At 35.0% G+C, this 13,199-nt stretch overlaps 4 protein-coding genes across 4 annotated transcripts; 2 read left to right on the top strand and 2 right to left on the bottom strand.

Annotated features, from left to right (window-relative positions):
• The first annotated feature begins 5,694 nt into the window (after positions 1-5,694).
• On the top strand, positions 5,695-6,450 carry LOC110279550 (uncharacterized). Its single transcript, XM_052259135.1, has 2 exons — positions 5,695-6,007; positions 6,193-6,450. Exons 1-2 carry the CDS (start codon positions 5,832-5,834, stop codon positions 6,350-6,352), a joined length of 336 nt encoding a protein of 111 aa, XP_052115095.1. The 5' UTR covers positions 5,695-5,831; the 3' UTR covers positions 6,353-6,450.
• Positions 6,451-6,600: 150 nt separating this feature from the next.
• On the bottom strand, positions 6,601-7,881 carry LOC107481755 (uncharacterized). Its single transcript, XM_016102063.3, has 4 exons — positions 7,582-7,881; positions 7,457-7,517; positions 7,237-7,381; positions 6,601-7,095 (listed from the first exon to the last, which is right to left on the bottom strand). The coding sequence occupies exons 1-4, from the start codon at positions 7,814-7,816 to the stop codon at positions 6,838-6,840; spliced, it is 699 nt and encodes a 232-aa protein (XP_015957549.1). The 5' UTR covers positions 7,817-7,881; the 3' UTR covers positions 6,601-6,837.
• Positions 7,882-8,030: 149 nt separating this feature from the next.
• Positions 8,031-10,253, top strand: LOC107481757 (uncharacterized). Its single transcript, XM_016102066.3, has one exon. The coding sequence runs from the start codon at positions 8,544-8,546 to the stop codon at positions 9,822-9,824; it is 1,281 nt and encodes a 426-aa protein (XP_015957552.1). The 5' UTR covers positions 8,031-8,543; the 3' UTR covers positions 9,825-10,253.
• A 1,086-nt stretch (positions 10,254-11,339) lies between these two features.
• On the bottom strand, positions 11,340-12,723 carry LOC107481758 (cationic peroxidase 2). The gene is made up of 3 exons (XM_016102067.3): positions 12,291-12,723; positions 12,051-12,210; positions 11,340-11,959 (listed from the first exon to the last, which is right to left on the bottom strand). The coding sequence occupies exons 1-3, from the start codon at positions 12,684-12,686 to the stop codon at positions 11,553-11,555; spliced, it is 963 nt and encodes a 320-aa protein (XP_015957553.1). The 5' UTR covers positions 12,687-12,723; the 3' UTR covers positions 11,340-11,552.
• Positions 12,724-13,199: the final 476 nt, after the last annotated feature.

Raw genomic sequence — 13,199 nt, 5'->3', positions numbered from 1 at the left:
ATTATTTTTTGTTAATTTACGTTTTTTTTTTGAAAAATTAACGTATCGACACATAATCAAATAAATAAATTTTTATGATTAAAAGAATTTTATAATAAAATAGCATCAATGTCGATTTAAATAATGTTATACCATTAAATAAATTTTTCTTCATATAATTATTTTTTCAAAAAAATAGATTAAATATATATATATAATATAAATGATCAATATTTAAGTTTTTAAAGACCAAACTTAAGAACAATTCTCTAATGAAGTAACTTTAGAGTATCACTTTTGATACTTTTAAAAAATGAATTGAATTTTAGAACTGAAACTTGTATTAAAATTAATTGATGAAATGAAATCTATCTCATTTTAGAGAAATGATATTATTTTGATGAAAAATTAATAAAGATTTAGCACTCATATAATTATGTTGATAGAATAATAAAAATAATATAAAATTTTAACTAACTTAAAGACTAAACATTAGAGCGTAAATTTTATTTTTAATTTTAAATAATTATTTATCGCATATGCTCTCACAAATATTTTTATGTAATCTTGTAAGACTTAAAATAAAATTAAAACTAAAACTAATATTAAAAATCTCTTACATTAAATACAATATTTAAAATGATACTAATATTACTAAAGAAAGATTGTATCATTTTAAAGAAAGATCAGTAAAATGCTGTTATTTTTTATTTGTATATCTATTAAATCCATTATATAAATATTGTAACGTTTGTTAAATTGAAATAAGATCAAATATTAAAATGATAAATTTCACAGAATGTCAAATCAATTTTTATAATATATAGTCTCATAAATGTTTATGTAATATTGTGTGAAATTTAAAATAAAATTAAACTAAAATTAAATATGGAAGATTTCATATCTATTTTTTATTTTTTTATTAAAAAAAGCATGATATTCTATAGTAAGAATAAATAACAAGTTTGACCTCCTAAAAAATTATTTTTTGATGAAATGACCTTTGAAATAATGAAATAACATTTTAATCATTTAAAATAATTTCAATTTGACAAAATATAACGTTTTTTGTAAGTATCAAACGATTCTCACATTTAATCTAATTTTTATTAAATCAGTTGGAAAATTATTTAAAATATACATACAAAATTCAAAAAAGAATTTGTAGGCTATTATTTACAAATTTATTTTGAATTTGTATGCATTTATTTTTTAATCAAATTGCCAAAAAATATACTTAATATAAAATTAGAGAATTTAGAGAATAAAAAATATTTTCTAAACAAATCTTTTAAAAAACAACATCAAAATCAGAGAATTGGAGAAGTGTGTTATGTATAGTTATAGAGAATTAGTATGTTTTTTTTTTAATTAAAAACTACAGATCGGAAGTTCAAATTTAGATAGGGTAAAAAACTAAAATTTGATTTTGGGTGGGGGTAAAAAATTGAAGGTTGGTTTTGGGTAAAAAATAAAAAACTTTTTGAAAACTCAAATAAGGGGTTCGATTTGCATGTTCAAAAAAAATTTAGTGTTGGAATACAAATCTAACGGTCAAATTTGTAAATTAAAAAAAATAAAAACAATAAATTTAACTCTCAAATTTGTAATATTTATACAAAATAAAAATACACTAAGGCTTAGTTTGGTAAAGCTTTTACTTTTTAAAAGTAGCTTATAAAAGTTAACTTTTAAAAGATGGCTTTTTAAAAGTTGTAGCATTTATGTTTGGTAAATCAAATCAAAAACAACTTTTAATAAACATAAGTAACATCAATTGTGTTTGGTAAAATAGCTTTTAAAATTTAAAAATACTATAATAGACATAAATGCAAACATTAAATTTGAAAATTAGTTAACATATGAGGTTATATTAGACTTTTAAATTTTGAAAAGCACAAGCCAACTTTGAAAAACTCTATCCTAGGTGCTTTCAAAAGTACCCCGATCTTTTAAAAGCTGCAAGCACAAGCACATGATCTTTTTGATTTACCAAACACAAAATGAGGAGCTTGAGCTTTTAAAAAGCACAAGCACATCTTCAAAAAACTTTACCAAATCAAGCCTAAGTTTTTACATTAATGAAAAACACTACTTGTACTACAATACAAAAAATGAAAAGCCAAGTGTTGCATTACATATAGAACTTGTTTGGATGAGTTTTTAAAAAAAGATATTTTTTTAAATTATTTTTTTAAAGATCGTATAGAAAAATAAAAGTAATTTTATATTTAGATATTTTATAAAAAAATATTTTTATCTATTAATTATGTTTGGGTATAATAATATAAAAATATTTATTTATTTATTATATAAAAAATATTTTTAAAAAAAAATTTTTTTAAAAAAAAATTATAAATTATAACTTCTCAAAAAGATATATTTTATTTTTCTAATACTTTTATTTTTACTATTAAAAATTTGCAAACATACTAAATAATAAAGAAATATCTTTTTTAAAGGCTTTTTAGTTAAATAAAATAAAGAGGGATCAATTTTACTTGATCCTTCTAAATCAAATTTGAAAATGTGAATTCCATAGACTTACTAATATATAAATCGTGCTAGGATAGTATGTATTAGATATTATATTAAACACCACAGTTTAAGATAATTTATGCATGAAATTTCTTCAAAAAATGCGCTCATAAATCGTTCCAAGGCACTGAGCATCTCAAATTGTATATAATTCACCCTAGGATAGAATAGTTTACCTTTTTTCACCTAAACCACTATGAAGTAACACGGCTCAGGATTCGGTGGTTTCAGAACGTTTGGACCATTAAATGTTTCCATAACAAAACATGCTTTTTAAAGTTTTTTAATAATTGCTAAATAGTCATTTTTTGAATTTAATTACAAATTAACTCCATATATTTTACTTAATTATAAAAATAATTTTTTATTTTATAAATAATTATTTTATCATAAATCTATCATGTTTATTAACAATCAAGAACAAAAACAATAACGAATTAGATCTTCCATTGATCCTAATAAATTTTTTTGGCTATTCCAATCGATTAAAAGATTAAATTTGATTCGGGACGTTCGTGAGGAATTACAAAATCGTGTTTCCTTGAAAACCAATCGATTGGACTATTAAACCAATCGATTGAATTCTAACTCAATCGATTGGATTTCAGTTTATCACTAAACAATCGATTGAAAATTGCAAGGAAGCATGGTTTTTGCATAAATCAATCGATTGGTCATATTAACCAATCGATTGAACGATGAATTAAATGTAGATTTTATGTAATTCAATAGATTGTTTAAAATTTTCAATCGATTGAATTCTTCAAAACAATCGATTGGCTAGTACAATTCAATCATATACGGTCATTTCACACTGATTTTTGTCATGGTGCAGTCTACTACCATGTCGGGTTTCTGACCATTGTACCAAATTATTTTTTACTACATAGTGGAGCTCGTATACAAATATGATTGAATCTAGAATATATAAAATCCCAAGCAAATTATGTCAGTACCAAAATAACTTCCGGCAGGCCATATAAGTTCAGTCAAGGCTCCAGAGAAGCTGAGCAACTCAAACAGTTTCCTACACAAAAAATTTTTAATATTCAAGTATAGTTGTATTTCCTAAAAAATATTGTTTTAAGAAAATATATATTACAACAATTGTACAGCACAATCGTGGCATAGATAATGAATGATGATAATGCGAAGTGTTAGTGAGAACAAGTTAGGCGATAAGCTCAACTTTCCTTAGCTATTTTGAGTTGTACTAAGAAAGCAAAAGATGTGATCTGATTTGATTATTGTAATTACTTTAATTAATTAACGTTAACCGAATAGTGCCTGAAAGGGTCATTTGCTTCTAATGGGAAATGAGATGTTATCCGTGTCATTGTCAAAAAGCGATGTTGTGACCTTTGGCAATTCTGCAATAATCAAATTTGGTTGGTGATTTTCTCAAGTTTCATACCACTATTATTAGTGTTGGAGACCAATACATTATTACTGTTTGAGCAAAGTTCAAGATTATTTGAGAAAAAGAATAGTCAAAATATATCATTAAACTGTTAGTTACCCTATATGACAATACTTACTGACATTAGTAACGTTTGTACGTATTCTACATAATTTGAATTGTCCTTTAATGGCTTTGGCTCGATTAACACGAAAGAGCATAAATGGTTGGTTCTTCAAAAGTAAATAAATACATCTCTATTGTCCTTCCTTCTGAGTCCTGTCTAAAGGATAGAGACTAGAGAGGGATCGTAAAAAAATTACCCAATTTTATTATTTATTATTTATTTACTTGTTTTATTTTATTTTATTTTTTTAATAGAGAACCTGCTGGCTGCTGCCAGAAAGAACAGCTACCTCCAGATGCAAATCAACTAACAACCTACATAAATAACTACATCAGCATCTATTTGGATTGCATCATAGTATATATGATGATTATATGAACATCTTGGTTAATGAAATCTTGGGCTCATGGACTACAACTCCTTTTTGTTGTAAGCCCATACACCTAAACATAAGTCTTACCAATACAATCCAGACACCCTGAATCTATACCCAGCCCATAGAAAGATAAAAAGAAAAAACAAATCAACTACCTCATAGATCCCGCCATAAAAGGTTACTTGGGTGGTTATGTGTCTTGTACTTTTGTCAAAGCTTGTGTTATGAGATTTGGATTTCATCGTGTACATATAGCAACATATTTTCTTAGTTAAGTTTCCAAATTTTAAGTTTGTCTTAATTATGAAAAGATTTTAAGACTTCTAATTAACTATTTTATCTTAGAAAATAAATCAAAAAATACTCGGCTCTTTTTAATTAAGTATGGAGAGTTCAATTCTTACTTTAATTATAAAGACATTTTAAATTTCTATCCTACCATATTTATATGTTTAATTACCTGAAACTTATAAGTATTGAATGATTAATTCCAAAATATTTTCATGATTAAAAAAATAATTCAAACTTTGCTTTGGACATGCCGGTATAATTGAGTCGGATTAAGCCGAATTTGAATAAAAATTATATTTAAATTGATTAAAATTGATTATTTTGGGTTAGATCAATTGTCATATTTTGTTGTGATTGTACTTGAAACGATCTAAATCGAACCATTTACATTCGAATTAGATCGATTCAGATAATCGAATACTCAATTAAAATTAACTTTGTGAAAAAAAAGAAAAAAAAATTCTATAACACTAAGAAATGAAAATAGAAAAAATTAGATGAATTACCGGTTACAATTATTTCTTTTGGTGGCTTAGAAAGATTGAAATTAGGGTTAGGTTGGTAAAAGTTATATGTATGTATGTATTTTATTTTTTGAATATAACATTTTGAATAATTGAGTCAGGTCAGGTTTCACATCCTCAATTCCGATACCGGAACCGATTATGGTCGGTTATGATCGTATCATACTCGATTATACCCGATTATCTATCGGCTATAGTACCCATAATAATTGAGTTCAGATCGAATTTAATGGAGTGATCGGGCTACTTGTACCGCTTGCACCCTAGTTCACTAAATTGGTTGTTGGAAGTACTATTGTAAATATTTTGGAAAGGTGAACGAGATCAGCAACAAAAACCAAATAATAAAATGGTGTTGGATATTTGGAAGGAGATGGATATCGAGTTCCAATTGGTCCAAAATCTATCCACTACAGCTTCTTTATTTCTTAAGATTTCATAATCCTACTTGGCACTGTATTTTATACGACAACTTTAATTTCTTGCCACTTCACTTTCTAGTGTGCATTTGCAGAGAAAGACTTGACACAAGCCTTAGTTTTTTATTTTTCTTTTTCTAACTGTTTCCTCCAGAAAAAGAGAGATGGCAGCTACAACATGCTGTGCTGTGTTAAACGGGTTGGGATGTTCCTTCTTATGTGGAGGAAAGAGGAGCTATACCCTTCAGGCTGCTCCCATTGTGGCAGCAGCTGCTATACTGCCCCAAAGAAGTCATGGATCCCTGCTGTCAAAGCTGGTGGTAATTTCATTGACCCTGAATGGCTTGATGCCTCGTAAGTCCACCTATCTATCTATCTATCAACAATGTTGCAATTACATTGGTTCTTTCTTTTATATGCATACCGCGTGCCAAAATTCTCTCTAAAACAATACTAATCATTTAATCACAAATAGTTAGCAAATTGAACCTCATACTCGATCTTGGCTTTTTAGTAACTGTGGTTGCAATTGCCATTAGGCCTAGGCAAAGATCCAGCATTTCCTCAGATGGTACAGACAGAGAGGCTGAGCTCATTCATGGTTTGTGGCTGGTGCTGACCCCATTGCGGCACTGCCATTGCTCCTTTCTCCTTTGGTTCTCTTTTGGGGACACAATTGCTTCTCATGGGTTGGGTTGAGAGCAAGAGATGGGTGGAATGGGCCACACCGTGGCAAAATCAAGGATGGAGATTACATTGCACACAGAGAGAAGCTAGAGAGATTAAGCATGCTAGGATAGGTATGTTGGCTATGCTGCACAAGGGAAAACACCCCTTGGTGCCCTTGGCTTGTAAACAAATATCAAAGTCTTCAAATTCTATGTTCTAATCTTTGGATGCATTCACCTTTTAAGTTATAACAGAGACATAAACTTAAGATGTTGATATCTCATAAATATACTTGCATCAGGATCATGATGGGCCATGTTTGTATGTAGCAAAATTCATACAGAATGTAAAGATACTTTGAAATGCATACAAAAATAAGCATAAGTAACAATGCCGACTATGTTCTTCCATATAAAAGAATATATGGTAGCAAAACAAAAACAACTAAAAAAAGTGCTGAGAAGCCTGCGAGAAATGCAACAAAGTCAACACCATTTTGATGGAGGTTTCTAGAATTATTCACCACCAGAGCCAGTAGCCATCAAGAACTCACCCTCACAGACAACTTCACCTCCAACATAGGCCTTCCCTTCCATCTTTGCTATTCCAAATCGCTTTTGCAGTTTGATGAGTGTCATTCTCATAACCAAAGTGTCTCCTGCAATCACCGGCTTCCTAAATCGCACCTTATCTATTCCGGCAAAGAAGAAATTCTCGCGAGAACCTCCCACCTCGGGTTGCAGCATGACCAATCCGCCAACTTGTGCCATTGCCTGCATCACAAGAGTCCAATACAACTTAAAGCATGATTGATTACAACAACAAGAAAATACAGATATTAAGCTGATGGTGTTTGTACTTAACTAATCATACTTACATGATATTAATTAAGCAAGAAAATGTGAGTTGGTTACCTCAACCATAAGGACACCAGGCATGATAGGCCTTTCAGGAAAATGTCCAGGGAAGAAGTTATCGTTGATGGTTACATTCTTGATGGCGACGGCTGAAACTCCAGGGTTGTACTCAATAACTCTATCCACTAGAAGGAATGGAAACCTGAATACAAACGTACAAGTGTTGAATCCAATGGTAATTAACAAGATGATATAACAAAACAGAAAAGGCAAGTACCTGTGTGGGAGAATGTTACGAATCTGATTGATGTCCAAGACCGATGGAAATGCAGGGTACCCTGCAACAAAGAAATCCATGATTAGAAAATGGGAAAATGAGAGAACGTAGAAATGGAGACATACTTAATTCAATAGGGGCGTCTTTGTAGTCATTTGGAGCATGTGAAATAGTAGTGGGAGAAGAAGAGGCGGTGGAGAGAGTAGGGAGGGGGAGTGATCTGGAATTGGAAAAGCGGAAGGAAGAGATCTTAGGCGGAGAAGTGGGAGAGAGGAAAGGTGTGATGGTGGTGTTGGTGAGGGAGAAAGTAGAGGCCATTGCCATTGATGGGCACTGAAAGAGAGTGCAAATGAAATGCATTTAGTAACGTCAGAGGCGATAATAACGAGGACGCATCTGCAACTGTTTCTGTTGGTTAACATGACGGACTCTCCAATGTTGCCACAGTTATTTTTGGATAACCACTTCAATCCTCAACCTCTTTTTATTAGTCATAACATTCCCAATGTGTTTCTAACTTCATAATTATATGGAATTATTACAAATATTTTTAATAATAAAACGTTTTCTTTCATTTTTTAGCTTTTTTAAATATAGGATTTCTTTTTTTCAATTCACAATATCTCTCGTTATAGGAGAAAATAAAACATGAGAAAGATTTTTGGATCTGGATTCTCTCCGAGAGTCTGGTGAGTCTAATTTGAGTAATTTCATTGGTTTGTTGAAACGCCCAAATTTGAATTGAGTTGAAAGTGGAGTTGCAGAAGAGGGTACAACGCCATTAAAGTTGGCATAACACGCATGGCATATGTGTTTCCCGAAAGAAATTAATGATGATAAAAAAATTTGATCCCATGTTTAGTACTATAATTAATGACGATGATGGTAATAAAGCAAGGAGCTTTTCACCTTAGTCAAGTGTAATCCAGTTTTTCTCTCTCTCTCTCTCTCTGAAATTCTCTGCCCCGTTTCCACTTTCCAGTTCATAGTTTCCAAAAGAGAGACCCAAAACGACACAGTTTCACGGAGAGGAGCGAGGACTGAGGAGGAGCAAGGACACTCCCCTAACCCCTAACCTCCCTCCACCATGGACTTCCACCATCACAACAACCACCACTCCTCACCGTCGTCGTCCAACTCCTCATCCACAGCCACCGTCACCACCACGCAAAACCCTACCTCCGACGACCCTATGCACTCCTGGTGGGAGTCCGTCTCCAAGGCACGCTCTCGCATCCACGCCCTCGCTGCCATCCTTCCTTCCTCCTCCGCCGAAGCCCTCTCCGCACTCGCAGATTCCGACCGCCCTGCTCTCTCCCTCCTCTCCTCGCCCGCCGCCTACTCCGCCGTTTCCTCCTCCCTGCAAGGCTCCGCCTCCGACCCACTCTGCCACTGGCTCTACGACACCTTCCTCTCCTCCGACCCACACCTCCGCCTCCTTGTCCTCTCCTTCCTCCCCCTACTTTCCGCCCTATACCTCTCCCGCATCCACCACCACTTCGATCCCTCTTCCCTCGCTGGCTTCGAAGCCGTTCTACTCGCCATCTACGCCGCTGAGACCAAATCCCGTGCTGGCAAACCCTTGCTCGTCACGATCCCCGACCTCTCCCAGCCCTCAATCTACCACGCCCCCCTCCGGAAGCCCTCTTCCTCCGTAGACAGGCCCTCCTCTGTCGGCGTTCTGTCGCCCCCGCTGGAGCCGCACGTTGCCATGAAGTCAACGAAGAGGGCCACTATCGTCGGCACCGCGCTACACTGCTACTACGCACAGATCTCGCAGATGCCGAGCTGGTCGAAGCTCGAATTCTGCCGCTTCGCCGCCGGGTGGGCTGGGCAGGACTGCCCTTGCCGAAGTGAACTCGATCACCGCGACGAGACTGCTATTGCGAACGGGCATGGTGCAATTGGGAGCTCCGAGATTGAAATTGAGGAGGTGGCTGAAGAAATGGGGAATTTGAATTTGCAGATTCAAAAAAGTGATTTTGATTTGGATTCCAATGGGGGTAATGGTGAAGGGGCTCATAAAGGTGATAGGATCCCTTTGCCGTGGGAGATTCTACAACCGGTTCTGAGGATATTGGGGCACTGCTTGCTGGGTCCTTTGAACCCTCAAGAAGTGAAGGATGCTGCATCTTCTGCTGTCAGGTCTTTGTATGCAAGGGCTTCTCATGATTTGGTGCCTCAAGCCATACTTGCCACCAGGAGTCTCATTCAGCTTGATAACAGGACTAGGGAGGCTGCCAAGGCAGCTGCTGCCGTAGCTGCCGCTGCAGCAAATGCTGCCACGACTGCCAGTGCCAACTCTTCCTCCAATTCTAACACTCCCACTAAACCCAAGAAACCTGAAATTCTATTGGTTTCCAAGTGATTGATTGACTTGGTGCCTTCCTGTGACAATTTGAGTGTGAAGATAACGGTTGCTGTATAGTATGTATTGGTTTAGCCGATCAAGATCAAGAGGACTTTGTGTACCTTAATACTGTAAGCGGAATTCAGTTTCTATAATAGAATCTTCATAGTTAGTGGTGCTTTCTTTTTTCATTATAATCATTTTTTTTCCTTCTAAGTTCAGTAACTTATATATACACTATTTTTTCTCTCTCAAGTGATTAGTTAGCTGTTTTAACCTTTGTTTCTTCTTGAAAGTATAGTTTGCCTCTCCAGTGCTGTTTGTTTGATTGTAATTCTAATGCGCTTGTTTGGGTAATCTCTATGTGATGTGCGGTTCTGTCTTTTGAATTGTTGTTATACTCTATTAAGATTGAGGGAATTGAATTATTCTTTATGATTCATGATTTGATCGTGGTTGGTTTTGCTGGAGCCTGCTCTTAGTTTCTCACGTTCTGTACATGACAATGCTCTTTTTTTCTGATGTTAAAATGATGAATTAACCCTGCTTCAGGCATTTGCTTTAAATATCAAATGCTTTTATGGCTTTAGCATCATTCACTTCAACTTTTGAAGGTGCTCTGGTGAAGATTATTGTGGAATTTGATGATTTGAAAGAACTAGTTTACTGTGATATTCGTAAGATGAAATGATCATCATGATGGTTAATGCGTTAATCGAACTCCGCACTTTGTATTTATTGCGTCAGGTTCAAATGAACGCATAGTTTAACTACATGTTTATACTGAAAGTAGTAGCTTCAATTTGCTCAATATAGTTGTTAATCTGTGATCGTTTTAAGTGTTGTACTTTTGCATCTCGAATTGGGTGCATTGTCATGCATGTAATTGTTCTTCTAGATTCCAACCAAAAAAAAAAAGAGTATACTTAGGTCTTCTTTAGTAGCTGAATATCAAATTGCACAAGAATGTGTCCCCTGTGTGTATTTGACTTTATATGTCTGTTTTATTGGTGTTTGGATAGACAGAATGGATAAGATGCTAGTTAAATGAAAATATGCTTAGTTAGTTAGTTACTCCCGCATATTTTTTGTTAATACTTACATGAAGGTGGGAAGGAATCTAAAAACTGTGCTCTCAAGGAGCTTAAGAACTTGTAGGTTACTTGGCTCTAAGGTTTACTTGAAATTGAGTTGAAAAGGCAATTATTTTATTTTTGGAACAAGTCATCTGTATTCTACGTACATTTTAGTTTCATGGTATTGAGATTATGAGATGATTTTATTTGTATAATTGGTTGATTCAGCGCAAATTAAGATTCCATAGATTTCGATTCTTAATAGTTTAAGCAGGGTCTCTCTCGTCCTCTAATTCGCTCCACACGTGTTGCCTATCCGGATAGAACGCACTATAACGAATCCGTGCAAGTGTTTTGACTTTTGAGCAACCTTGGGGCATGGGAATACAAATTGTAACGTTGACTATGAATTACTGTTACTAACAAATCAAACGAATCATCACACGCATACACACAGTTTGTGCAAGTTGACTTGACCCTCTATTATTCGAGAGTTTCTTATTTTCTATTTTGCATACACTAACCTTTACGTTTACGCTTGAAGATACTGGTGATCACAAACATTGATGAAAAAGGAAAGCCATACCAAAGATACATAAATACCACAACTGGCTGATGCCAAGCTAGCCTATAGAAAATAAGAAAAACACCTTCTATATATATTATAAAATTAATTAAAAGCGGAGCATTTCTTGCGGATTTCACCTTCAGAACCTGTTTTGACACCAATGTTGCTCATCTTGACCATAGAATTTCCAAAGTCAACATTAAAGGTTAATCCAAGTGAGTACCTCTGCACAAGTGCCTTTGTGGAAGGATCAGTCCACAGTGCCTGATCAGATTGCAGAATTCCCCTTCCCTTTTTCACATTATTAAAGTAAGATGTATCAAATTTGGTTTGGCTACCATTATCTAGAGGCACTCGCTTACTAGGAGCTCCACCATTCTGAGGGCAAAGTGCTTGTAACTGAGGAAGAAATGAAGGGTCAATGGTCGGGTCAGGACCATTTCTTCCGTTGAAATTGTATAGCCTGCTGCTCAAAAGCCCACAACTTGTAGTGCCAATGGTGTGTCCACCTGTGCATTTTCACAAAATCTCAGTCGTTAATTCAATTCTCAAAATGCAATCGCTACGTCACACTCAAAGGCACAAAAGTAAGACATATACCAACAAGGGTAACAAGGTCTTTTGTGTCGAGACCCAATGCCGCAAACTTCTGTTTCTGCAAGTCAACAGAGTCATCCGGTCCCGGTAACTCCACATCCGACTCACGTGACACTACGCCGTCTCTGCGTCCAGTTGGCACTTGCCAACTAACTCCACCACTCTGCATTCTCGTAATGGCAATTAACACACGATATAATCAGAGTGCATCTAGTTAGTTAGTTATAGCGATGAGTTAGTTACCAGAACAACGGAATCACGGGCAGCAAGGGCAAGGATATCAGCACAAGACACCACATTAGGGCAGGCAGCCTCGAGCTGCGTCTTTGCATCATCAATGACCTCAAAGCCTCTGAGTGCAAGGTTGGGTACCGCACTCTTCTCGGTGTTGTTGCCAGAAATGAGGACGGAACCATCACAACCTTGAACAAAGCAGTCATGGAAGTGCATCCTCAGCAGCCCCGCAGCCAAAGTAAGGTCAGAGTTAAGATGAGACTGAACCGTCGACCTAACAATGGACTCCGCTCTAGGGCACGTACTAGAGTAGAACCCTACACGCGTCCCTTGCCCATGCACGCTGTTAACAACCCCCAATGAAACCAAACCAATCACTACTAGTAGATAGAAACCACCGTCCATTTAGTGATGAAAATCAAACAGTTTCAGTTTAATTTGTGACTTGCATCGTGAGGAGTGCATGGTATTTATAGTCAAAATTAGGAGAATTTAGTAAGGAAATGGATCTTCTCCCGTGAAAAAAGACAGAGAGAATAAAGTGTGATCCCTCATCTTTAATTCTATAAGTGGGACTAAAATTAAATAAGAGAGAAAAAACAATAAAAAGTTAGATTAAAGACTTAACAGCATTCAATTTTTTTTTTCACCGGAAAGGATCTACTCCCACTTAGTAACCAAAGCCGGCTGCTATAATACAATAGAGGTGCAAATAATGTGTGAAAAACATCACGAGCAGCAAGCAAATGTAAGTGGGAGGGCGAGGGCTCACACTACTGTTTTGTTTTGTCTATTTGATGGCTATGCTACCTTGCCTTAGTGGAACAAAATGCTTCAATTCCGCGTCAGGGTTTTGGCCTTCAATGTATGGGTCAATGGAGAAAGAATCTAACCATGCCAGTGCGCTTAATTAGAGTA

Source organism: Arachis duranensis, chromosome 3, assembly GCF_000817695.3.
Source record: "Arachis duranensis cultivar V14167 chromosome 3, aradu.V14167.gnm2.J7QH, whole genome shotgun sequence".
NCBI lineage: Eukaryota > Viridiplantae > Streptophyta > Magnoliopsida > Fabales > Fabaceae > Arachis > Arachis duranensis.
Note: the sequence above shows the minus strand (reverse complement) of the source record. Positions and strands in the feature narration are given on the sequence as shown.